General features: G+C 41.9%; 3 protein-coding genes across 5 annotated transcripts; 1 reads left to right on the forward strand and 2 right to left on the reverse strand.

The window, feature by feature from the left end:
- Positions 1 to 2976: 2976 nt before the first annotated feature.
- LOC139776592 (microsomal glutathione S-transferase 1) lies at positions 2977 to 4605 on the reverse strand. The gene is made up of 2 exons (XM_071713364.1): positions 4365 to 4605; positions 2977 to 3768 (listed from the first exon to the last, which is right to left on the reverse strand). Exons 1-2 carry the CDS (start codon positions 4476 to 4478, stop codon positions 3439 to 3441), a joined length of 444 nt encoding a protein of 147 aa, XP_071569465.1. The 5' UTR covers positions 4479 to 4605; the 3' UTR covers positions 2977 to 3438.
- A 1227-nt stretch (positions 4606 to 5832) lies between these two features.
- On the forward strand, positions 5833 to 20846 carry LOC139776591 (ubiquitin-conjugating enzyme E2 R2). Its single transcript, XM_071713363.1, has 5 exons — positions 5833 to 7137; positions 13603 to 13689; positions 17711 to 17808; positions 18066 to 18200; positions 18891 to 20846. The coding sequence occupies exons 1-5, from the start codon at positions 6964 to 6966 to the stop codon at positions 19111 to 19113; spliced, it is 717 nt and encodes a 238-aa protein (XP_071569464.1). The 5' UTR covers positions 5833 to 6963; the 3' UTR covers positions 19114 to 20846.
- A 562-nt stretch (positions 20847 to 21408) lies between these two features.
- Positions 21409 to 25999, reverse strand: LOC139776590 (OTU domain-containing protein 7B). 3 transcript variants are annotated; one of them, XM_071713362.1, is made up of 9 exons: positions 25981 to 25999; positions 23971 to 24216; positions 23633 to 23891; positions 23393 to 23543; positions 22946 to 23317; positions 22533 to 22849; positions 22307 to 22465; positions 22164 to 22236; positions 21409 to 22099 (listed from the first exon to the last, which is right to left on the reverse strand). In XM_071713362.1, exons 2-9 carry the CDS (start codon positions 24200 to 24202, stop codon positions 21995 to 21997), a joined length of 1668 nt encoding a protein of 555 aa, XP_071569463.1. In that variant the 5' UTR covers positions 24203 to 24216; positions 25981 to 25999; the 3' UTR covers positions 21409 to 21994. The 3 variants fall into 3 exon arrangements, with proteins under 3 accessions (XP_071569463.1, XP_071569461.1, XP_071569462.1); XM_071713360.1 differs by lacking the exon at positions 25981 to 25999 and adding an exon at positions 25243 to 25672; XM_071713361.1 differs by lacking the exon at positions 25981 to 25999 and adding an exon at positions 24662 to 25194.
- Positions 26000 to 27430: the final 1431 nt, after the last annotated feature.

The following is a 27430-nucleotide window of genomic DNA, read 5'->3' on the forward strand; positions in this document are numbered from 1 at the left end:
TTTGACAACGGACAGCTTCGGACAACGAGCGAATTTGCCGGCCGTCCCTCGCTTGTAAAGGGTGGAAGTGCACCCACCTCAAACGTGATTAGAATCTTGGTACTAATCCCGGGACAAATTGAATCGCGGCCACCGATGCGCGTCGCTCGCTGTGACAGCCGATACAGAGAAATGCAATTTCGGATGGCACGCACGTATAAGGCGTGACCACGCGACACGGAAAATTGACACGATTATCGATAACCGCGTGTACACGATGCACACCGCATCTATCTCTCTCTCTCTCTCTCTCTCTCTCTCTGCTCTCGTGCGCCGCAGGCATGCACCCGGTCAATGCTTACAGTTCCACAGTCCCTTGTGCTTAAACTGCCTTTAGGAACCGGTACATGATCGATACACCGCTTTGTAATCACATGCATGCCGCTTGCATAGGGCAACGTCATCAATTAATTAATATTTGCGATATTCAATAAAGCGTCCGACCGACCTAACCCATGATCTTTAGACAATAGAATCACCGATAATTATGTGTGCATGTCACAGGACAATTTAGCCATTTTATTTTGAAAAAAGCATGCTTTTTTTAAAACAGAAAAGTCGTTGAGATTTCAACAAGGCTGGGGGGAAATATTAACCCCTTTGTAATGTGTATTTTATGAAAAGGGTACATAATTGTGTTAAACGGGCTGAATTTACAAAAACTTTGCAGCGTGTATAACTATTGTCCGTTACGAATACAAATAAGTTGTTTTACAGTTTTTACAGTCATTAATATTAATCAGAACTTTACGAAAAACATAAGTAGCTTAATTGACTGGTTGCGTGCACCGCCTCCTCTTTGTGCAAAACTTCTCTGATAAGATGTGCATCTTTGACGTAACACAGATACACATATATGTTGCATGCTTGCATGCAATCTATATGTCCTAGATGTGGTTACCACGGCTAGTATTGATGAAACAATGAAGAGATTTGTCTATTCGCATCAACGTTATTGCAAATTAACAGTGTAATATACACACACTCATACACACACACACACACACACACACACACACACACACACACACACACACACACACATATATAATTCATGGTTTTATATCACAATATGGCACGGTACGAGAGAGATCGAGTGCGGTAAAATTTTATAAAATAAAACGATGAATATTCGTGCATCCATAGGAATGTTAATTAATTGCGCAATCGATATTCCCGTGAAACGCGAGGATTTTCAATTAGAGAATGCGATGATTTTTAACTAAGGAACTTTTCTACACGTACTACTCTATCCAAATGCACCGTGTTCGTGAGAAAATTTCATTACGTCTAAAGCTCCGGAAAGTAGACAAACATTGATACACTGTTGACGGACACGTTACGGTATTACAGGCGCTGAAAAATGTCAATGCACTAAAAACACGTTGTTAATTTAATTTAAGGAATTAATTTAATATAAAATTAATATACAAAATAATATAAATATAAAAAATATATTTTTAAAACGTACATATCTTGATTCCCTACAAACAAGAATGTTTTTCTCGAAGGAGTTTTAAATCGCTTATTGAATTGGACTATTTGGGTGATGCGTCATGAATTAATTATTAATACAGATGACGAGGCTGATTAAAAAAAAACAGGTTTAGTCGCGAACCTTTCGAGAGATTGCCAGCATAAAGAAGTTGAAAACTTATTCCAATCTTTGATAAGACATACTCCTGCCACTCTATGCAAACCGTTGCACGTGAGAAAGAATCGTTCAGCTGGCTTTTCTGTTCACGATAAAAGAAAAAGGTATATGATCCTCACGGAAATCGAGGCGCAGGTACAGGAATGACCTGCTCGGGCTTGATTCTATATTCGCGTGTAACTCTGGGATCCGTGTTTGTCGTCGGAACAAAGGAGCAAATTGCATGGATATGAGATAAGGAATTTCTCCCGCATTCTTCAGCCGCTGGCGCCTGAACCTCTGCTTATTTTCCACACAATGCACTTTTATGCAAGCGCAATTTGCGATTAAGAGAAAAAAGATATGGAAAACGTAATAAAATTATATATAGAGTACTTAATAGAAAATTAAATACACAGTTGACGTGTGTTTAAACAAAATACGTCACGCAATTAAAGAGAAATATTTTCAAATATATGGTGTATTTTACAAGTCAATCGTTTACCTCGTTGGAAATTAAATTTTTTAATTTACATTACGTGCAGTTTTGTTCATTATCATTATGTATAAGATTTTTAAAAATCACACCCACCTGTGATCGTGTCTCTTGATCACTCTACGCTTCTGGTATCGATTCCCATCGCGCGAGAAGACCGAGCATCAATTACCGGAGGGTTTTTGCGAACGTTTACAATTCCGCATTTTGCATCAACCACGTCGCACCGCAAAAACTGAAACGTCTTGCGATTAACCCGGCGAGGGCGTAGATCGAGACATGGTCGATCGTCGAATGACGCCGCGGCACCGACGACGACGACGACCGCGACGACTAGCACGTCACAGACGCATCGCGACGTCTGACGTTCCCGCGTTTGTCGGCGTCGCGGTGCCGTCATGACGACCGCGTACGATAAAGTTCGCGTATGCGCCTTCGAAATGTGTTAAAACGCTTGCGCGGCTAAAAGCTACGCGAAATTAATCCCGTGCACAGATTTTACAGAATCAAATACATCTGCACGGAGAAAAAAATTGTTGTTGATGTTGTATCAGCAGCATTAGTCTAATTGGAAATAATCTTGTTCAATCTTAATTCAAAGGTCATGTTTTTGTTTTAATAAAATGAGTATTTCTTTTAATAAAATAAGCATTGTTTCACTAATACTGTTATTGAATTGACAAGATTATTTCCAATTAGACTAATGCTGCTGATACATCATTTTTTTCTCTATGTCAGGAATAATTTACAGGAAATAACAGGTGTAATTATAACATATGATATCGTCTAGTGCTGCTAATAAAGCGTATTATGAATAAAGTTTTCCATTTATTCCATTATATGTACAAAAGTATCGTACATATAGTATGACTTACGTTTTCTTCTCTGAATATATATGAATATATATACATATATTATATTTTATACATATAATATATATCATATATATGTAGATACAGATATATAAAATATATTTTTAATTAATATACATCTATATATATTTTTTCATACAATATAATTTTAGACTGTAAAATATTTTTCTGTGTAACGAACAATTTCTTATCCCCAGTACCAAAAAAATATTGTATAGCTTATTATGTTTGTATCACATTGTATGCTCAGATGCACCCGAGTAGAAATTGTATCAGGCATGCCTGATGTCAGACGAGGTCCGAATGAGGTCCTCATTCGGACCTCGTCTGAACCTCGTCTGACATCAGGCTGCCTGATAAAATTTCTACTCGGGCAATTACTTCAGAAAATGTAAAAATTAGGAATAGTACAACAATGTCTTAACCGCTTCGAAACCCATAACTCCCCATGCCACGAAGAAAGTTATCGCTCTCATAGGTTGTTGTGAATATACTGCATACGACATGGTGTGAGCTACACGGGAAAGTACGAAGGTTCGTATCAGAGTCTTGGCCAGCCATGCCGAAGGACCTGTTCCCAGCCAAAGATACGTGATTATGAACCAAGGCAGAATGTTCTCCAAGTCGTTCAAGTGTGCCCTGCGTACACGCTCCACATCTGGATCATCGTAAGTCACTTTGGCTTTGACTTTGTCTTGGAACATAAGATCCTCTTTATTTGCAAATACCTACAACAATTGATTACAATCAGTTTCATTTTAGCTAATAGCCTCTAAAGCCTGATCTACAATGTGTTCTTTGCTTCCTGTTTTCTGCTCTTACCTCTTTGCGACTATCTCGTATTTCGCAATTCCGTCGCGTAATGCGATGTTTTTTGTTCTCTGTCGCCCAAGATAAAAATTGACGAACTTCAGAAGAGACAAGAAACATCATGCTACGGGACGGAATTGCGAAATACGAGATAGTCGCAAAGAGGTAAGAGCAGAAAACAGGAAGCAAAGAACACATTGTATAGATCAGGCTTATAACGTTTATGTAACACTGAAACAGAACACGATAAAATATCTGTCTCCCCGTTAATTTGGTTAAGAAAAAAATATGTGCACTATTTAGATTTTAGATCTACAAAGTAAATTTTTCTTTATAATTCAAATACGTTTAAGTTACTTTTTTGCTACACATTCAGCATTTAATAATAGTGACAGTCGTTCTCAAGATAAACAAATTTTTATGTTTGTAATAATTTAATTATACAGAGACATCTTTTATGGAAAAATCATGGACATATGGCTATCTAATCTAGTGCGGATAGTTTATTACGTACTCTCTTTCGGAATCGCTGTCGCCCAGTTAACGGCACCATCGCCAGCATTTTCAGGACCAGAATACTGCCCCAAAAGCCGAATACTTTAAGCACTTCTGGATTTATTTCCGACATTTTTCCCGGCCTTCAGATTCACCTTCTCGACTATATAATGATGATTCTGTTTGTTTTATGTTGCACGCAGTTAGTGGAGAGCAGGAGAGACTGAGAGCTGGGCGGGACTCTAGTCGACAATGACCGGCACGGCGATACGTTCCCTACTTTATCTATCACACACACACACACACACACACACACACACACACACACACACACACACACACACACACACACACACACACACACACACACACACACACACACACACACACACACACACACACACACACACACACACACACTTGAAAAGGATATCTTTTACATGTATTACGATATATCTATGATGTGTTTACGAAAAGTGTGATTATAGTAGAGTACTGGTAGAGTACTTTGTTATCGTTCATGATAATCGTGAGTCAGCACAAACGAGGTGTGGGGAGTAATTCAATTTTTTTATTTTTAACTATACCTATTTAACTACATATTTAATTATCTCGCGTATAATGTATTTGTTTCACAGACATAATAATCATTCCGATACGCACAAAGTACAAGGTTGCCCTGTTCTTGCAAAAACATGTAGACTTGTTCTAAAACTGGTTTAAAATGTATTTTAAACTGGCTTTAAAAAATGTGGCATTCTAAATATATATGTTACTTAATGCAACTTTATCTAAAATGTCGTATCGTGACTTTGCACCTAATTTTATGACTTTACGTCAATTACGTCATAAAATTGCGCGAGGCTCCTATTAGAAATTGTAAAATCACAACTCATGCTTTTAGCTGCACTCGCAGTCGCTATCTACTTTCGAAGTAAAACACACTTTCAGCTTTTACGGGAAAAGGGGAAAAAAGATCTTTTTTGAAGAATCAAAGAAAAACTTTACAAGTACGAGCCAATTTAGCAAATGTGTCTAAATTGAAAGATTATTTATCATAAGATCATGATATTAAATTCTCAATTTTCGTTAAATAATTGGAAAATCGTTTATATATTCTTTCAATAACATATGCTACTCGGCAAATATTCGAGAGTCAAAGGTTAGAACCTGCCGCATCTCCTTGACCCAGCTGTCCTAGCTTAATCTGACGCTTGTCCTCGTGTTCGTCGGCTACGTTCGAAAAACGCGACAGCCAGCGTGGCATTGGTCCACGATCGCCCGCGATTGGCGGATACTTTCGCGATGCGAATGGTTCCGGCCGATGCGATTGGTTCCTCGCGCGCGGCCGCGTTCTCCACGCGCGCGTTGATTCGATATCTCTGCAGACTTGACCGACCAATCATCCTCTAGGAAACTCTGCCGTCCAACTCGTTCGTTAGAAACCTTCCATTCGCTCTTGCTCTCGCGAGGTGAACGTTCTAATATTATCGAGGAAGGTTCTCGAAGTGACCGCGTGCAACGCAACGAAAACGCGCCGACGGTAGAGAGTCGCTCGACCAATTCCGCCATTTTAAGTTAGTTTCTTTTCCCCGCGTCTTCGATTAAATAAAATTAAACGCAATATCCGCTAGTTTCTTAACAAACAGGTCGCCGTCCAGTCACGTGGAATTCCGAGAAGGGATGAGCATAACGGAGCTGATCGAGGCTAACTTCACGGTGTTTCGCGTCTCGGTTGGACACTCGTCTTTGACAGAAAAGTGCAGGACTTTTATTATTTCCTATCTTTCCGACCCGTAAATCCAATCTTATGATTTCAATCTCTTTAATTTAATTTCTGGCTCGTCCAGTCGGCAATAAAATAAACTGCCGCGCTCCGAGCGGAGCGGTCGCGCGCGCTTCGCTCTCCGAGAAATCTTAAATCACGGCAGTCACGCACCTCCGAAGGTGGTTTTTAAATCGAGGGACTCCGGAATCGCGAGAGACTCGCGAGAGAAGCCGAGGCGAGCGCGAGTGCGAGTTGCGCGCGTGCGCGGCGACGGTCAGATCGCTGACGCAAGGGAGTACGTCAGCTGTTTTGTTAGACTCTCGCGGTGGATAGACGTGCGTGTGCGTCCGTCGTGTCGTTCATCGTCGTCATCGCCGTCGCGCCCGTCGTCGTTGTCGGGAATGGTGCCGTTGATCGGTGGGCATTGTTGACTTGACTTGGAGGGGCATCTCTCCCTCGCGCGCAACTTTCCTCGTCGTCGTCGTCGCCCGTCGGTCGCACGGCAACGGGTTCTCTCTCGCGCGCACCTTTGTTCGCCGTGTACGCGCGCGTGAGAAGGTTACTGCGTGCGCGTTTCCGGGCGATTCTGCGTGCGGACGCGCTCTCGCGCGTGTGTGTGTCATCGTCATCGTCGCCGTCGTCGTCGTCGTCGTCAGGCTCTCGCGCTCGTCAACCCGGATTGATCATCCCGCGGGAATCCCTCGGCTCCGCCGCGTGGGACACGTCCAGCCCGGACCGTCCAGTCCGCGACTCCTCGACGCGACAGGGTCGGGACGTTCTCGCCCGCTCTCGCAGTGGTAGACACATTGTGATATATACATAGAGAGAGAGAGAAGCGCAGAGTGGAGACATGGCACAGCCGACGAGCAGCGCGCTCCGGGCGCTCGCCCTGGAATACAAGAGCCTGCAGGAGGAGCCCGTCGAGGGCTTCCGCGTCAAGCTGGTCAACGAGGACAACATGTTCGAGTGGGAAGTCGCGATCTTCGGCCCGCCCGACACTCTCTACCAGGGCGGATATTTCAAGGTATCCCCCGCGATCCGCGGATACGCTGTTTACGCGGCGCATCTCCGACGACGACGTCCGATGCGCGCGGGTGTATTTGCCGAGCAACGAGTATCGACGGTGCAGCTACGCGTTACTAACCTTTTCTTGGTTATGTCGCGCTCTCTACAGTCTCTACGTCGCGCGTCTCGTTCCCCGCTCCGTCCCCCCCGCCCCGCGCGCGCGCGGAGTCGATCGCTATTCCGCGGGGACGGCTTTTTTGCGCCCGCCTCGAAAACGGAGCCCCCCCCCTCCCTCTCCTGCTTATTCGGCGTTATCGCGGGATAAACAAAGGTCCCTTGTGCGGGCTGGCGGGTGGGCTTTTAAATGTGTCGCATGGCGACGCGGCATGTACGCGAGATATATCCCACTTTTTTTTTTTACGATAGAACGCGGATAACGCGTGCCACGACTTGGCGCATTAATGCGGCGTATTATTGACTGCCGTTTCGGTTTGCCAGTAAAATCCATACGTGTACAAGCACGCGAATTCTATTCCTGGTAATGCGATGTGGAATACTTATCGCCACGGCCGTCGCGATATCGCCAACATTTGCAATATGTTCTATCTACTTGGACTTGCTAATACGTAAAAATATCTTATCTAACGCGTTGAAGTAGGACGGTAGAGAGTTCAGATGAGTTTGACGTCTAATTTGACGGACATGGTCGTAAAGATTGCAATCGTTTCGCAAATAGTCATCGGAGTTCGTATTGTTTGTTTTTAATAATAAACGGCAGCCTAAATGCGCAGATAGTTCGCGTTGATGCTTCGCGTTTCTGGAAATTCTAAAAATAATTTGCAGCTCGACAAATCGCATTCTAATCTCATAAATCGAGCGCTTACATTTTACAGTCTGGTCTAAAAACAAACGCGAGTTATTTGTTTGTTTGTAGAGGACAAGTGTCTCAATTAATACGTAGATCGCAACGCAAAACAGTTTTCGCAACAGATCTGAATGACATCGTCACCCGGTATATACGATACAAATTTATAAGACGCAAGGAAACAATAGTGGCCTGTTAATCGACGTGTATAATTAGCTCGATAATGAAACGGTTCGAATGGCCTCTTTTACCGTCGCGCCAAATGTTTGCACGTGTGACAATGCGGAATTTCGCGTTCGCCGCATACGGCCACGAGCACGAGCGCCTCGTTTCCTATCCTTGAGCCAGTGTTTATCTCGGAAACTTCATCCGTTTTCCTGCCAAGTGAATTCTGACGATCACCCGCGCGCCGCGGAGTCATTGGGTTTACCTTGACCAGCCGATGACAATGCTGCTTTAGATATTGCCTTCTTTCCGTCGTCGAGGATCAATCATTTCTGCATCGGTATTTAACAGAATTAGGCTGCGGTCCACTTGACGCTACAAATGCTTTGGAGCGTTCTTCTTCTCCTTCTTTCTTCATTGAAAGAAAAGAGAAGAGGAATGGTTCGAAGCATTTGTAGCGTCAAATGGACCGCAGCCTTAGATGGGAAACAGTAATAACCGATCATCGTGCTAATCTAGTAAGGATTTAGCTCTTTCGTTATAATATCGAGATTTATAATATCGAAATTCTGTCTCTGCTCTTAAACATCCCAGATAACATCTTTAAGGGCCGTATTCTAAGGCTGCGTTTCGATATTCACTGCACAGAAAAAAATAAGTATAATCTTGTACATAAGCAAGAATCTATAATCTTAAAATGAGATATAAATTGCGTTAAGCGAAGAAAACTTGTTTAAATGAAGGTATTTATACAGTTTAATCTTTAATCAAGAAAAAAAAGTTGAAATTCTCTTATAAGAAGATTATAGATTCTTGCTTATATACAAGTACATGAGTACTGAAAATCTATAGTATATGTGACGTAAACTATAGATTTGCAGTATACTGGCAGTGAATATCGAAACGCAGCCATATAGTCGTTGATTGATCCGCGATTGATTTCATTTCAGAAAGAGAGATGAAATCTGAAAGATGAAAAAGATCAAAGATTGATTTGAATTGAACCTAGCTCGAAACTTGATTCTCAGATTGAGTCACGACTATGAATACGGCCCTATGATATGATGTCTAAAAAAAACGTCTCAATAACGTCTTTAAGACGTCTTATGTCCCAATTTTGGACACAGAGCCGTCTGGGACGTTTAAAAATGTGCGAAACGTGAATGTGCCTCTGCAGGTGCGAGAGGAAAAAAAGAATCGAAATAATTTTTCGCTTCTGATATAACGAGGTGGCGAGGGGGGGGGGGGGCTTGATGCCCGGCCCAGGTTAAAACGGCAGACTGTAAAATGAGTTGTGTCATTCGGCCGTCGCGGCTACAAAAGTTTTTACGTGTCCCGTCCGCTTTCTAAACCACTCTCTGCCTCGTCGTGAACGAGTGAACGCCTATTCACGTAACGCAACGTATCTTCCCACAACGTAACCGGGCGGTAACGAGCGCGGCGTTTCTTGCGGAGAGGAGAGACCCCCGGTGTACCACCACCACCTCTCGCGCGCATGTAAATCCCTCTCTCGATGGTGGTTATTTCGAAAGACTGCGTCCACTGCTCTCCGCTCTCGGCGCCCCGGATCAATCTATTATCCATTTTACCGTAATCGTGTTAGCCCTTAACCGGTGAATGCTCGCGCGCGCGTTGCGCCGCGCCGCGCCGCGCCGTGTTGCTCAGGTAAACAATCGCTTTCATCTTACGCCGCGTTTGAGGTGTCCTCGTGTGAATGAATAACTCCTACGTTACCTTAGTTTCATTGTCTAGAGGGGCACGAAGTTTCTACGCCTTTATTTATGGATTTTCTGGCCGATTTGAAATCGATTCTTCCGTCACCGGGGAATTTCGCGAGATCAAACGGCTGTCAAATTATTAGATTGTAAACTATAAACTCTTGTTTCTGAGCTTTGGATGACTCGAGTTTACGTGGCGCAGAGATGTGCGACCGAGATTGCATGCCTTATTTAGCTTGAGATAAACCTAACTTTGCACGGTACTAGAGGCAGCGCGACGTAACTATAACGGAACCGAGTCTTATCGAACAAAATCGCGAAAGAACACTGCGTCGCAAAGAACGATATATACGTGTGAATGATACAAATGCAGCGCTGAATGAATTGTGTATGCACATAATCTAATCTGAATCGCCTTCATACATGTTTAATGATCGCTGCCTTTTAAAATGAAGCGGAAAATTTCGATCCGCCTTCGGTTTATGGTTGGGTATTCGAGACACGCGTATGTACTGGCACGTGATACCTAAATATATCAATTATATTGAAATATCAAAATAAATATCAATATCAATTATCAGAAATCAAATATTAAATATCAATTATTAAATATCAAATATCTCTTTCGCGTTTTAACAGCACGTATGACGGGAGACATCGAGCCTCGCAACTCTTTCGGGTGTAACCGACGATCTCGACGATCCTCTCGCAAGATCACGTTCCACTTTATCGAGAGTCCCTCCCTTCAGATCAAAATTTATGCACGACTCGGTAAAAGGCGAGGAGCGCGCCGATACGACTGCCAAGTTACATAAAATGCCATCGAGCATTGTATTCTCGATTCTATTCCTGGGTGCAAGCAGCAGGCCTTTACCGATCGGCGGCACGGCCGACCAACTTTCACCTAATCTCATTCCCGCTTGAGACGATCGTTCGTCGCCGGTTTCGTCGTCGTTCGGTGCACGAAAAATCGATCCGCTATCCGGACGAGCACACGGCGGTTTTCGACCAAGCGCGGCCATGCAGCAAGCTTTGCCGTTTCATTTTCCACCAAGTCCGTCTCGATCAGACTTTATCCTTTCACCTCGCGAAGAGATTGGCGGGAATCCCGCGCTTCGCGCGAGTGCCAGAAAACTTTTCGCGATAATATGACTTGCGGAATCGATAGTCAATACTTACTGGCGAATCTTTAGAGAGAAGCTGCGGATGTCGCAATGTGCTCGGATCTGCAATTCTGATAGGAAACGTATTTGTTGTATCTTATACGGATGTTGAGAAAGCCAAAAGTTATTTTTACCTCTTCCTTTCTTCTCGTGAATTGCGAGGCGAAAAGAGAGCTTTATTATTCCAGAAGGTGATAACATTTACAAGTTACAAGTTACAGATTTTATTTGTGTAGAGTGCAACGTATGAGATATTAATTCTACACAGAAAAAAAAGAAGTGTTAAATCAAGACTTATATACTTGTATATAAGCAAGAATATATAATCTTGAAATGAGATATAAATTGCGTTAAACGAAGAAAACTTGTTTGAATGAAGGTATTTATATAGTTTAAAAAAAGTTGAAATAAAAGTTGAAATTCTTATAAGAAGATTATAGATTCTTACTTATATACAAGTAGGTATATAAGTCTTGATTTAACACTTCTTTGTTTTCCGTGTATGAAAGTGGAAAGAACTTATGTTATTATAGTTTACATTTGATACATAAAAATATACAAGGCTGACGAGAGAGCGATTGACATTGGACAATTAATCGGATTTTAAATTCTGTGCCGCGTCTCTCAATTGCATTTTTAAGTTTATTTTCAAGTTAAGAATGGTATCAGTCTCATTCTCGAAAATATCCGATCGAATTGATCTGCCGTCAGCCATAACACGATTCGATAGTTTTAAAAGTCGCCACCTAACTCGACGTTACACAACGTCGCGTTGCGATGACCAGACTTGCTTATTGTCGAAGTAGGTCGAGAAAATTTGTAGGTCACACGGTGGAGTTGCGATGGAAGATGCCGAGGTGATGGTTCCGTTCCGGAGCAACCTGCAAAAATCCTCACGATTCGTGATCTCTCTTCTGCAGAAGCAACTTTTGCGAATATAACTATTGCGACATATAAACATTTGAATGCGGGATTTTGCTGTGAAAACAGAAAGCTTGTTTTACGGACACAATTCTCGGAATATGCTGACAGTGTCACGTAAGATCGCACGCTGATAATCGCGATCAATATTGCGGTATCGCATCAGAAAACGCGTGCTTGCATTTTTTTACTCCAAGGGGAGTTGACTGCCGATAAATAATAATTACAAATGTAAAGCTTAATTTTTTATGTAAAGATTAACAGTAAAGGTTACGTTGAGCATTATTGATCATTTAACAATCTCGTTAAAGAGATAGATGAAAGAACCTTTTCAACTAGAACTGGTGATTTTCTTCGAAGGCTTTGAGATTCAAACTTCAAAGATTCGAAGTTTCGACATAAAAATCTTCGAAGCTCGAAGCTTCCGAAGTTTCGAAGAATCAAAATTATATACGAATATTAATTTAATATAATAGTAATAATACCGCAATAAGCACACATTTATAAAATTATGTGACAAAATCCGAATAAAATTTCCAATGTCGCAAATATATTTTTCGAAGCTGCGTCGAAGAGTAACAACCCTATTTTCAACCACGAGCCCACCAGGTCCGTTTTAGTCCGAATAAGCAGTTTCGGAAAATTAGCTGCAACGAAAATTGTCCGAAGCTCCGCAACGAGACAATTTGCGAAACACACACGTGGAGCAGAGCAAAACGCGGAGAACAGTCCGAGAGTAGAATTTTCGTGACACTGTGTAAGCGTGTAGTCGGTAGAAAGTAGGTTAATTCTAGAACGCGGTTATCCCGGAGGACGAGGTGGATATTTGGGCCATGACCAGGTCGCGATCAATATAGCGTCCCGACGGCGAAGCCCGCATCGAACAACCATGGACGCCCCTTTCGCGCTCCGGAATGGAAATCGATAATATCGCCGTCGCAGATTCCCGTCGGAGATTCCGTGGCCGATCGAAATATCGGATCTTATCGACGTCGACGTCGGCGTCCGCGCGCTTCGATTTTACATCTCGTCTCGTTATCTCGGCTATACGTTCTAAACGGCCATGTTGCTCCACTTTCGCAGCAGCATCGGAGAACTCCGATGTGTTCATTCACAGGTCGTGGAGTAATTAACTTCCGCCGCCCGCGTTAATTCGTTTTCATCAATTCGAATCGCAATTTTCCTCGATAAAATGTGAGAAACAAATTGCTGTTTGTCAGTTTTCAACTTCGCATATCGTTGCGAATAAGAGATTAGAAAGTTTACGGTGAAATTGCGAACGGAGCGTAAGCTCTCGACGAAGGACTCGCATAGGGAGCTACGAAAACCGGTATAACTCGGGTGGGTTCACTAATTTTGGGTACTGTACGCACACGCGGGGAACATTTCCCACGTTTGGCTCGTGAGAATAGAACCGACGACCTTATTAACGCGAGAGGCATATCTCCGCGCGCGTGTGTAGCGTTGAATATTGAACCTCACCGAAATTATAACGGTTTCGATTCACGAGGAGATAGGTTGGAGCGAGGTGCGTGTGTGTGTCTCCATGCGGACTCTTACGGTCGGCGTACGTGGGCGTCCCGACGACCCCGAAGCCTGAAGTCGAACGTCGAGAATATACCTTGACGAAGCACGATCTCGTTATGTTGCAGGCACACATGAAGTTCCCGCCGGATTACCCGTACAGTCCACCGAGCATTCGTTTCATGACAAAAGTTTGGCACCCGAATGTATATGAGGTGAGTGAATATATATACGGGAATTATCGATCCCCCGCACGCTCTCTCTCCCCCCCCCCCGTTTCGACCCTTTCCTCTCGCACGTGTCTGTACGTTGTGTGTGTTGCGTTACGTGCGTGTCCTCCCCGTCTCCCTTGCGTCCCTTTTCCGTTCATCCGTCCCGCTCTCACCCCGCTCTCTCGCCCTGCCTCGTCTGTATAACGACCGTCCCGCTCGTCCGTCCGCCTCTCTTTATCTTCCACCCTCCGCCGCCATAGCTTTATACAACCATCAGCTTTTACATCGTCACTTTCAGCGCTTGTGAAACCACCCGGGCCGTCCGAAACCCCGGGCCGTCGGCGTCGCGTCGTTTCCATCGAGACGCAACGGAGGACCGGTGGCAGAAGGGGGGGAAGGGGGAGGGGAGAAAAAAGAAAGTAAAAACAGCCGACTCGAAAAATTGCACGTTGCGTATAGTAGTTTCTCGCCCGAGGTTGCATTCATATTGACGTATCACCGCGCGCCGCCACGTTCTTGGAACGTCCGGCCGTACTATGTTTATCGCGGGACACGCGTCGCGTCACGTTCGACGTTTGTAAAAACCGTCCTCCGCCGCGAGATTCCCGTTTTTCCTTCGCCACGTCCGTCGACGTGCGAATTTCGCGCGCGACGATTAGCGCGCGGGGAAACGAGGCGACGAGCCGACGTCGGCACGCCGCTGATAATCCGCGACATTTTTACGAGGGCTGATCGTCGGCGTTGTCCGCCACTTTAAAAGGTCGAAAGCGCGACGGTCGGTTTCCTGTCTGCTATACGCCCAAGTACTACATCGTGACATTTTAAGCTTCGCTCTCCGTTCCTTCGTTATAGTCTCGTCTAATGTCATCCACGCCGAATAAAACGTCGATCGAAATGAGATACGTTAAAATATCTTCTCCAGGTTTATCTACCTTCTTCTTATACGGTAGTACACCCAGCTGACTTGCCCACGTGGTCAATAAGCGCGAATATAAAATATTGAGATAGCAGAATATTTTGCGGATCGTATCATTCGGAGTGTATCGTTTCCATCGTTAAGATGGAAAATAGGGGGGGAATGCATTTCCGCGTTCTTCTTTGGTATTGCCGGTAATACTATTTGCGTTTGCATAAAAGTATCGCATTCCCACACGCTTATCGACCTCGGCCGGCGCGGCGCGGCGCATCTCTTGCTCGCTGTTCGTCGTATATGACCCTTCGGCGGCTAGCGAAGCGAAGTCAATGACCGTCGAAAGCCCGTGTGGACATCCGTGTCCACTCGCCCGTCGTCGATAGGGATGTTAACGACGGGAACGTGTTATGAGTAACGAGACAAACACGAAGACTCTTTTTTTTTTTTTTTAAAGGTCTGGGCTGTCGAAGAGAGGATATTAAAGTTCGTGAATTGTAGACTGTTATTCTCGCAGAGAGCGCTCGGTTGCAAACGGCACATGCTTGTAGTACAATGCGACATTAAATAGTGAAATAACATATTGACGTGTCGCGTGGGAACGCGAATACGAATGTAAAATCGAATGTTTTAAATATTCAAATCGAAGATTTTAAATCGTCGTTTGCTTCCTATCTCGGTTCAAGTGTCCGAAACAGTTGACTTTGCCAATCGATTGATAAGCCGAAGCAGCTTATCCTTATGTAACTGTAATTTTGTATTATTTTGCAGACACGTAGGCACGTTTCAAGTTCTCGTTTCTATCGTACGTCTAACGCTGAACTGTGCGTGTTGTTTGCACTCCGGCGCATTTAGATTCGAAATACGTAGTGAAATCTTTTTACATTGTACGTCGTATCCATTCTTTACATTACGCGCGATCGTAGCGAAGCCACTAATTGCGAAGTGAAAACGGCGATCTCTAACGTCCAACGAGGCAGAGACCGTAAAGGAGTAAACTCTCGGATGTATTAAGGGAAATTAATCACACGCGGAGAAGTCGACTCTTATCTCGCTTTTTCTTCGCGTCGCGTGAAATTTTATTTCGATGATAATCTCGCGCGCGTTGCGCAAATCCTCGGAGGAAACGGCACTTACTTCAATATGTAGAGGTCTTTCGCAATCGAAGCGGACCGTGCGTCGTGGAAGGTTCACTCGATATACACCGCATGGCTTAACACGTGCACGGTTTTCGCTCTTCTCGCAGGCCAACTTTCCCCGTCGTAAAATTCATATTATTTGTACACCTGTGTATCCTGCACGTTACGCGAATCCTTCCCCGTCGTCTTCTTCGTCGGCGTGTAAATAATAGGAATAAAGAGACAACGGCGTTATTTAATTTAGCTTCGCGCATACAGAATGTATGCAGAGTAACAATAAGTAAGTGAAATACGACCGTGTATGATGTACAATCAAATTAAAGGAGAAGTTAAACGGTCAGAACTGGATCTTGGTTGCCTAAATAATACACGGAAAGAACGGTTTTGCTGAAGTATCTGAAACTTTAGCTAGATGCAGATCTGAAAATAATTTTGTTGCACCATCAAAATAATTATGTAGAACATTCAAACTGATTGCCAAAATGTCGAAATTTTTTACAGCATTATCATCATCATACTTCAACGACCTATTATAATTATTTTGACGATGCAACAAAATTATCTTCAGATCTGCATCTAGCTAAATTTTTAGATACTTTAGCAAAACCGTTCTTTCCGTGTATATTTGCGTCAATTTTACGTGTAATTCTTCGCCTTGGCAAATCACGCGCCGTTACTTTCAACCTTTAAACGCAGTCTCAATCAAAGCTGGAACAGCACAATCACATAATTAAATTAATAATCATTTAATCATACTAACACAATCGTTAGCACATTAGAAAAGTTCGGGATATACTGAACAGGATACAGGATGTATATAGAAAATGTTGCAGAGTAATTTTACATACATTAAGCCACCACAAGTGTCGCGGGCGCGTTTCTTAAGCAGTCTAGAAATTTCAATTTTCTTTCCACGCTTCTTCCCATATTTTCCTTGCATGTGGATCTCCATATACAGATCTCAAGTCACCTCTGCCTCGGTTGCACTTGGCGCGATTCTATGCGTCGGCATGGCAGTTGGCACTCGACTCGTTACAGCCGCTTGTACAAATGCATGCACGAACACAGCCGATGCCTATCGCTGTCGGAGGCGGTCGTGTCAAGTGCCGGGCGTTTACTCGAGGAGCTCGCCTTCGCCTTCGCGGCTTATTACGAGGTGTTCGGAGTCGAGCCTCGAGCCACGGTGAAACCACGATGCGCCTTGTCCTACTTGCCGAACATCTTCGCTCGGGAGAGACGAGAGATAGAAGCGCGGTTCTCTTGTGAAGAAACTTGCGCCGGCAAGTGTTCTCTTCTGCGATTTTCATGATGCTTGCCACGCGATTACCGAACGGCCCGCAAGATCTACGTCTTTCTTTATTCATGCCGTATATAAGATATGCAGCCATATCTCGCGTATCGATGATTTTGCGCGCAATGTCGATAACGTGTAATCTTGGTCTCAGAAAAATCGTCTCTCGCCTCTCCGAATATGGTGTAGAGTCGCGTAGGGGCCCTGGCGAGACTTCTCTTTACTGTAAAGTAACTCTATAATACTCGGAGGTCTCGTCCTTCGACCGACGACGTCTTCTCAGGGACAACAAACGCGGAAACCTGCAGAAGCACCGAGGCCGCCATGCGTTGGCGAAAGGAAAACAGAATCATCAACGCCGCGCGCACAAGCTTATGACTCACTTTCTCTTTTCTTAAATAACAGTAAATATCGAGTAAATATATTTAGAAATCGCGGAAATGTACATATAAGTATCTTTTTAAGCTGACGCGAGCATCTCTGTGCTAATTTTAGTTTCTTAATGATAAATTAATCAGCACATATGTAAAATTGACTCTGTATGCGAGTATAAATACAAAGACACAATTTATTGGGGGGTGAACTTCCGGAAGTAACATACGTGAATTTCAAAGCAAAGAGGAAATGCAATAAATATTAGGAGAATAGGTATAGGTCTAAAAGGCTACTTCTTTCTCTGTGTAGAACGGTGATCTGTGCATATCAATCCTGCATCCACCCGTAGACGATCCACAGAGCGGCGAGTTGCCCTGTGAGAGGTGGAATCCGACGCAAAATGTCAGGTAAGTGCGGTGTCGCCAAACAGAAAGAAGAAAAAAAAGGGGAAAAGAATGAAAAATTGCGATCGTCCGCGAGCTAACGATAATTCTCAGAATTTGAAACTGAGAAAACCGATCGATCTCTTCAGGCTTTTTGAAACTGAAACTGAGAAACGATCGATCCTTCAGGCAAAATTGAACAGCTCTATGCTGGAATTTTGGGAAACACGGATTGAAATGTTAGAATTAATTATTAATCGATTGTGTTTCTCGCGTCTCAGGACGATCCTGCTATCGGTGATCTCGTTGCTAAACGAGCCCAACACGTATAGTCCAGCCAACGTTGACGCATCCGTGATGTATAGACGCTGGCGCGATTCCAAAGGAAGAGACAAAGAATATGAAAATATCATAAGGTAAGATGTCGTCAGTAATGCCGCGCGGCATTGCGTGACATCACGCGGCTGCAGGGGCCTTTGCGCGTTTTCATTGGAATTACACTGCTACCGGATCCATAGCGTGCTAAAAACTGTGCCGACTGTGTAAAATAGATAACTGCGGGAACGAGAATGTCGGTAACGTAAATGTATATGTTTTAACGCTGGAGCAGTCACATAAATATATCTAGAAAAACCATTGTCCTAATTATAATCGAAAATGAGAACTACGAACTGGTTTTTTAAACAGTTATAGTAAATTACCTATTATTAAGATAATATTATTTAGAAAGAACAATTTTTGCGTTGTAAATGATAAAATCGAGTAGTTGTTTCCTGGAATTTGTCCATCAATGAAGTGATTACTAAAATTATTTTATACTCTATCTTTACGTAAAATATAACCAGAGAGTTCTTATACACATACACATATAGCATATTTCTGAAAAATCTTGTAAATTTTTGTCAAGACTTTTTATTGAAATCATATCTTCGAGGATTTTCCTTATGCTGGAAATCGGCCACAAAAAATATTTTCAAGGAAGATTTAAATAGATATATATTTTAAACAAGTTTCATCTTTCTTCGTTCGATAAACAGAATATTGGCCGCAACCAGCGAGGGTAGGTATTTTGTCAAATATTTATTTCGTACATGTTTTCTGTCTAGGAAACAAGCTCAAGCTGCCAAGATGGAAGCCGAAAAGGAAGGTATTGTCGTGCCTGTAACTCTGGAGGATTATTGCATAAAGACTCGAGCGAGGCCGGCCGAACAGCAACTAGATATGACGGACTTCTACGATGACGAGTACGAGCTGGATGACGACGAGGATGAGCAGTTGAGCGCGACCGATTACGAAGACGGCGACGATAGTGGCAATGGGGAATCGTGATCCATTTCTTAAACGATAATAATAAAAACCCGCGAATCGCTAATTATTATATATCAGTTCTGTATAGATTAATAAATTAACGAGCTTTTAAACCGGACGATCTCTCTATTTTTCTTGCCGCTACCGAAATTCAAATAATTATTTTTTTTTTTTTGGTTGAAAGAACCAAATAAAATAAAGAGCACCAAGAAAAATTTAGAATTACGTAACGTCTCTCTTAAGCCATCGTCAATCATCGTTATCATTTATGTTTTTTAAACAGGCTATTTATAGCCTGTTATAATTATGACTTCCTGTTTCTTAAAAAGAAAAAAAATAATTTTCATGATTTCAAGGTTCTCTTGTGAAGTAATAAGTCTGCTAACGGTGGTTTATGAAGGATAATATTCTTTAACTCTTGCACCGCCGCGGAGATATTTGTTAAACAGCAAAAATTGGATCATGTAATGAATTATTTTATTTATTATAGTGCGCGCTCGGAAAATCTAATTATTCACATCATGTATGCAGAATGTATTAAATATACATGTTAAACTGTATATGTTATACCTATGTACTACTCAAACGTACGGTATATGTATTATACAAATATGTAATACAATACTCTATTCAAAAATTCATCATAAAAATGTTACGTAAAAAATTGATACAAGCTACAATGGATTGAAGAATGATCCAGTTTTGGCTGAGCGAGAGTTAATAGAAAGATTGAAATGTTAATAGTCGTGTGAAATTATGGAGAATCCCGTGTTTACAAGCTCTTTAACTTAAGCAATATGCTACGGCGCGCGTGCGCGCGACATGGATATAAGTACTATGGATAGGAGCACTTTGCTTGTTGTGTTGTGGCTGGCACTTTGATCTTTTAAATAGGAACGGACCAATTGATTTACCTTGCGATGACAAACGTTCGATAAAAAATGATCATAATGTAAGTACTGTAAGTACGCGGTCGATTTTTTTTACATTTGGCATCTAGTTTTCACGCCTTGTTCAAAGTTGTAAATGGGTACATCAATTGATCCTAAGTATAATATATCTATATATAAAATTTGCGTTGTTTTGGATAATTATTTATGTTACGATAACACAAAAGATAAAAAAAAATCCGTCAGGGGAAGAATTCAATCTAGTGTAAGAGAAAATAAGCTGCCGAAGACCTGTTACAAAATTATCAGTAATGAATTTCGCATCTCTCACACACTAGGATCCATGTTATATATTGAATATCATTAATTATATTTATATATGTATGTGCATCCATATATCGATGTAATCATACCGGTATTTTCGCCGTATTATTTTACTGAATTACAAAATGAAATTAACAACAATATCATGTTTTTATTTTCTCGCGAGTCTGAACGACAGACTCAATCATGGCTTTTAGGAACAAATAACTTTTTTACTACATCTTAATTTTGATTATGAATGAACGATATTAAATGTCTCGAGAGAAGAACTTATGATGAAACTTATACGCGCATGATGCTACAGCCATGTTATTTTAGCTTATAATTTTCTGAAAGATCTCTTCGCTATCATCTTTCACAAGAGGAAATGAAGCTCTCCAGATGAAATTGGTTAAATGTAAGCTTACTACTTAAGTGAAAGGTATATCGCGGATACAAAACTAATCGATTCTGATAGCGTATCTGTGCTTGTATGACTGAAATTGTAAATAGTACGTGAAACTCAATTTTAAAGACACGAAATATATAAGTGGTACTCTTTTTACTTATTTCTTTATTAGCCACTTCATTGAAAGACCAATATCGGATGTTGAAAGTGTTTAAATGATAAAATAAAAGCAGGAGGACATTTTTAAAATCCCGATAGCTAAGCATATACTCTGCGCTTCTAGTAGTGTCGTAGCTGAAGTGAATATTCCCTAGTTCCTTCGACGTATTGTAAAATCTTTTCTCATTTCATGTTTTTCTTATATAGCTATTTAATAATAGAAAACATACAAAGTACTGAAAAAAAAAACAATAATTTATATATTGCATAATTCTTTCTTCCTCTTTTTGTACATACCAATAAAAAATTTTTTCCTTCGTACAGTTATTAAAATTAGCGTAATACTACCACACACATGCTTTGTCGATAATTTAGTGAATATGGGTAATGTGTCAGGTAATATTAATCATTTACTATTAATTACCTTTTTCACATGATGATAGGCTAATGTGAGGAAATATGTGTAAATACATTTTATTATGGCAAAATATTGGGCTTTTTGTGTATCTTCTTAATTACCGATACCGCACATCGGCAAATAATAACGCGATAATATATATAAAAATATGTTTATTCTTCACACAGCGATTGCACAGGATAATGAGATTATAAACATAATGTTTTCATATCATCTTTTATGAATACAAAAAAGAAATTGTAATTGATTAATAACTAACCGACCATTGTATGCAAATTGTAGAGGCAGTTATAAGTAAACGTTTTTATCATGATGATACAGATCATCGTTTTTCCGCGCATACAGGACAGAAGGCACATTAAAATTGTAAAAAAAAACTTCGTTCCCTCGAGCACAAAAAATATAATTTTTTTAATAAATTTGGAACGATGAAGTATGCGCCATAATGAACGCGCGTCGTAATAAACGCGTATATCGGTTAGTCGTGAACCCTGTGCATCTGATATGCAGTTTTTAGATAGAAAATGTTAATAAATACGAGAAAATATGCAACAAAGAAACAAAACTGAAAATAATGTCGTAATATTGTCGACGATATGTTGGTGGGACATTCATAAGCTTTATCTTACGGCTAGTATTATGCCTACTTTTAAAATTACTTAATAGCTTATCCCGAACGATATTAAATTGAGATTATTGTCATGTGTGATTATGGACGGCTGTTTAATAACGATAATGTTGATTAGCCCAGCACTGCGAGCAATAATATTGGTTTTCTGGCGACCCAAAGAATTGGCAGTCTTCACTGCGGCACTCTCTCACGGTGTCCTGTGGAAATGGCAATTTTAATTAACAGAGTTTATATATTTCTTTCGTAAGTTACTTGACATACCTTTAAATCACTGTTGTTCCAAACCTCTGGCCCCATATTATTTGATGGAGTTTGATCATTATAAAATGTAGACCTGCGAAAAGAATATTAATTTACTCTTCACGCGATCACAGCGAAGAGAATTTACATTTTACAATTATTACCTCGAAAGATAAAGCGTATGATCTTTGTTTGTGTTAGTGGGTAATAGTTTGCTAACGCTCGCATGACTACCGCGATCACTGGCAGCGTAAAATTTGGACCTTCCGGCACCGTAATTCAGTTCACTACCCGTGTCATCCACCTGATGATCTTGTAGGTATCTGTAACATGCAAGAAATCTATATAACTGTCCTCAGATCTATCGAACAAACGAAGTCGAACAAATACCTTGCATGGGCACATTGAAGATAATTTTGCAGCATTTGATCCACATACTGATGACGTCTACTCTTTATCCTCACACACAACAAACCTTCTGTGGAAATTCCACCGCTCGTGGAAGGTGGACTCTTTGGCCTTTTATACGTCATAGATAATAGTTTTTTACTGACAGATTTACCGATAGAACCGAATTGTTTCGCGACCTCTAACAATTGCTTCGCAGTCTTTGACAAAGGACCATCCGTGTCGGAAAGCCTATCAATATCTTCGGATGTGAAACTTTGATACTCGCAGTCTAAATACTGTCGCAGTAAAATTTCCATCTGCATGCAACAAGTAATAAAAATAATTCCGTTATCTTATCAATAATTTAATGCTTATTAGTGTGCTAATAAATACACGCAACAAGATTTACTTACGGTATCCTGCGTACAAGTTAACAACTCTCGTGAACCATCAACCCAATCCCAATCAGGACCAGGATCGACGGCAAATAAGACTGACAACAATTTGCCCGTGTCTGGATCCACTAATGGTATGCTAACTCCTTCGCCGCAAGCGCTACCATAATCATTGCACCCGTCTACAGTTACAAGCGGGGAGAAGTGAGCAGAATGATATGCCAAGAGTAAGGGTGTTCGATGACAACACGTAGGCAGTACTTCCAAGGGTAAATACACTCCACCGAATGGGATCGGCGCTAAAGCTACTCCGTCCGCATCCTTCAGCATAGTTTCCGCTATAACTATTATAGGCCTTTTTAAGACATGGGCCAAGGTTAAGACGTGTATCTGAAATGAAAGCAGACTCTTTAGTCTCGAGAATAAAGATTGATAGAGTTAGGGAGAAAAGAGATGTTGCGGTACTTCTTCAAGGCTCTGGTAAGAGGTAGCAGTCTGATTTCTGATTGTCGGAGAGGCCATGTCCACTATACTTTGCCATTCCGATAACCATTCCGCTTCCGTATACGATAACCCTGCTGCAGCATTTAAACCTGTTTGTCTCCATTTCCATCGTCTGAAAGTTACGATAGCGTTATGATATCCAATACAACTTCTATTTCAATTATTCCCTCTGTTTAAGATTAAAATTCTCTTATTTTATACCTAAAAAGTGCGTGTCTGTATTCTCCTTTGGTCAAAGTATTATGCAATGCCTCTCTCAGGGTAAGTAATCTGTCATGAAAGCCCCACATCCCCAATGACGCAGCGTGAAGCAGACAATTGCCATCTCCAGACGTTGCGAGTGGCCAAAGGACTCTGGTGCTTCCACTCTTGTACCACCAGTTCAAACGACCTGCAGCTTCCAAGGAATTCAGGCATCCGTTCTCTATGAGATCCTTCTCCAAGAATTTACGAAACGAATCTAGATACAAAATGTCAGTCAAATATTAGCAAAAATACTTGGGATAGGATACTTATGATGTTCAAGCGAAGAAAGGCACCTGGATACACAGACAAGTCTGGCAGTGAAAACGTGAATTCCGGGGTGTCGGGAGTTCCTAGGGCTGCCAATTGTGAACGAGCGTAGGAGACGATCGCTGCATTTTCCGTTGCACGGGAAATACCCCTGGCCAGTTTTTTCGTAGCACCCGCGGTGCTCTCCAGGCCCTCCAGGCCACTATCGGGTGGACCCTCGCTTTCCAACCCATCGTACATGGATACACCGACACTCATAACACAGCTGTGTCCTGTCAATGAGCAGCAAAAAATTATCTACAATACACTCGAAATGAGTCATCAGTTAGTCTTAGTCACAACTCGTCAGCTTTGGAGGCTCGATTTTGCACAGATGATTAGATAATTATTTCAAGTGGCGATGTTATCGCAGATAGATTGTAACACTATCTTTATTAAAATTATTAGACTAATTGAATATAATTAGATAATCATGTAACCTATAAAATTTCAGATTAATCCCAAAATTTTATCAAAACGCATTAAACAAATTTGGAGCACGCTTCTCGATAACGTACTGAATTATTTCATTTTTCTGTAAAAAAAAAAGGACAAATAAGAAGAATGGGAACATTCAACCGGAGCAATGTTCGATATCAAATTTTGCCAATTGCATTATCCAGGCAATCTGGATTAAAATCTTTACGGAGATCGATCAAACCGTCCTACAGCGTCTACCTCTCGGATCGGGAAGAGCAGGAAGAGAGAGCGACAGTTCTCGCTATGGCTATTCTAAAGCTGTAAACAAACGATGCGGCGCGGCGGCAATGACAAAACGCACAAGGTCACTACAGAGATTCATAACCGGCCTTACCGGCCGCGATTACGCGCGAATGTCAGCCGAGTAACCGCGCGCCGCTATGTAGTACATCGTACATATATACTGCGTATATACGTACGTATACAGGCAGCCTACAGAAATAGGACAAGGTTTCGCGGCGGCCACCACTTTCGACGACGGGAAAAAAGAAGGAAAAAAAACTCAACGCGTTTAGAGGGGAAAAAAAAAAGAAAAAAAGAAGCAACGCGGCGTGAAATCGATCGCGACGCACAGCGCGAGCGAAGGCGCACCTTTCCGAAAAATGCGACTTTCGCTCTCGTTCGATCGTCATCTGCGCGTAAACATCTGCGTGGGAGTCTCCTGTCGTCCCAATACGGGTGTACGGGATGTCCGAAACGTGAGGAGGAAGGGAGGGAGAGAGGGAGAGAGACAGAAACGAGGAAGAGCGATCGCGAAAGCGAGAGAGAGAAATGCGAACCTTGGGCCGTTTAATGCCGTTATCGAATTAACTCAATTAACTCGCGAACGCGACGCAGTAGCACGGCAGCCGATATTGCCGATTGTCCGGCCGATGTCGGCGATGTCCCAGTCGATGTCCCGACGTGTGTCCTTCTCATATTTCGCCGAGGCGATGGGATCGGGCTGGGCGCTGGGCGCTGGGCGCGAGGGGGCGGGTACAGAGAATCCGATCGCGAGAGGATCACGGCGCGTATAAACACGGCGACATAACCTTACGGGCCCGCTTGACGGATCTCTCGCAGGCACTCGCAGGTGCGACGGTGGTGGGAGGGCCGCGGAGAACCGACTGCGCGGCTCGCACGGTAGTGTCGGTACTTAATTGCGCGCACACGGTGAAACTTTAAACGGATCACATGTCTCGACGTCGCGTGACAGTTAGGCGCCGTGTACGCGTGCGCACTGCGCGTCAATCCGCTGGCAATACGCCTCTTTCGAGCGATTCGCGCGAATTTTCTACGCCTCGCGCGAAACGGCGGAAAAAGGGAAAGAGGAGATGCCGCGAGATCACGAGCAGTCACAAGTCGCGGTCGCGCGTTTGACGCGTTTGACACGTTTGACAGTTCGACACTCACATGGGGGAGGAGGAAACTTGAAGCTTGTATATAGATACGCGCGATGACGCTATCGAGTTTTTCGGCGACAACAGATAAGACGCGATGATTCATAGGCCGGTATTTTTCATAGGCGGCTCACTTACTTTTAGAAGATTAACATTGAAAACCGTTGGATGAGTAGAGTCTTATCGGAGTTTACGCGGTTAAAGAAAGATCCGTGATCCGTGTGCACTAATGCCCTCTCGGCGAGTATTGAGATTAGAATGAGAAACGCCAGATGGCGCCACGTAATCCGATTTCTATTTCTGAATGCCGCCAAGGTCACTCCATTCCATTTTACGATTAATAGAAAAATTCTACTTTTTCATGTCGCTGCGGATCATCTCACATCCATTTCGTATAGAATTTTTAATCTCGAAAGGAAATCTTGAAAGAGAATTGGGAAGGTATAACCTAAATTTTTAGATATATTAGAAAATATTCTTAGATTTATTTTAGTATATAATTTAATTATATAATTTGCAAGGCAATTATAGTATATAATTTGCAAGGTTGGGTACCCCCAGACTCGTAATCTGAGGAACCAGGTTCGAGTCCACTAGAGCCATGTAAACATGGAATGTTTTTCCGAAGCTGCGCCCCTCCGTGCAAGATAGGCTCTTGTGCGGAGCAAACTGGGCTCCGTCTTTCGGAAGGAGACGTTAAGCCGTTGGTCCAAAGGGTTAAAGTGAGAGGAGAAAGGGTAGTAGTGTAAAGGTTTGGGTAACGTTCCTTATAAAAACGACTTGCAAACCCTGCGGGGATAAGCAATAAAGATAGTTAATAGTTAATAGTTGCAAGGTTGGGTACCCAGGTAGCACATATTAGTTTTATATACGTTTTTTGAACGTATACATAGTTTCATAACCGTAAAGAACCATTAAGAAACGTTTGAACAAAAATGTTTTTGAAACCATGATTTAAGAAACGTACTTTTTACGTTTCTACAATTAACAAAAATACCTATTTGTTAAATTTTTCCTTTCAAAATTATAATTTGCTTTATCTATATACCTATATAATAGCTTTAATAGCCTTTTTGGAAAAAATTTAAATTTATATTGCATTAATTATTATTGCACAAAATAAATCATTTTATCCATGCACATATATCCACTTATTTACTTAAATTAATTTTGTCCTACCGGTCTTTATCTATTTGTCATCGGACAAATCTGAGCTTAGAAAATTTCCAACAGTTGCAAAATAAACATTCTGCTGAACGTGGCCATTGAAAGAACATTTATATGTGTGTTCCGTTTTGAAGAACTTCCTGAACTGGTGCACATCAGTAATGCAATTAAGTTAGAGTGAGACAAGTATATTTTGTTTTACTTTAACTTTATTGCACGAATGTGCACCAGATCATGAATTTCTTCGAAAAAGAATAGACGTCATAGATGGTACATGCATAAAGCTTCTAGAACATTCTCACGCATGTCTCAAAGACGTCATAAACACGTTCAAAAGACGTGAAAAGTAGGAATTTTAAATGTCTTTATCTAAAATGTCTTTATCATTAAACAAAACGTTTCTATAATAGTTTTTTAAACG

The sequence above is a fragment of the Temnothorax nylanderi genome, unplaced genomic scaffold, assembly GCF_030848795.1.
Source record: "Temnothorax nylanderi isolate EJ_2023f unplaced genomic scaffold, tnyl_v1.0 TNYL_tig0123_pilon, whole genome shotgun sequence".
In the NCBI taxonomy this organism is placed as follows: Eukaryota; Metazoa; Arthropoda; class Insecta; order Hymenoptera; family Formicidae; genus Temnothorax; species Temnothorax nylanderi.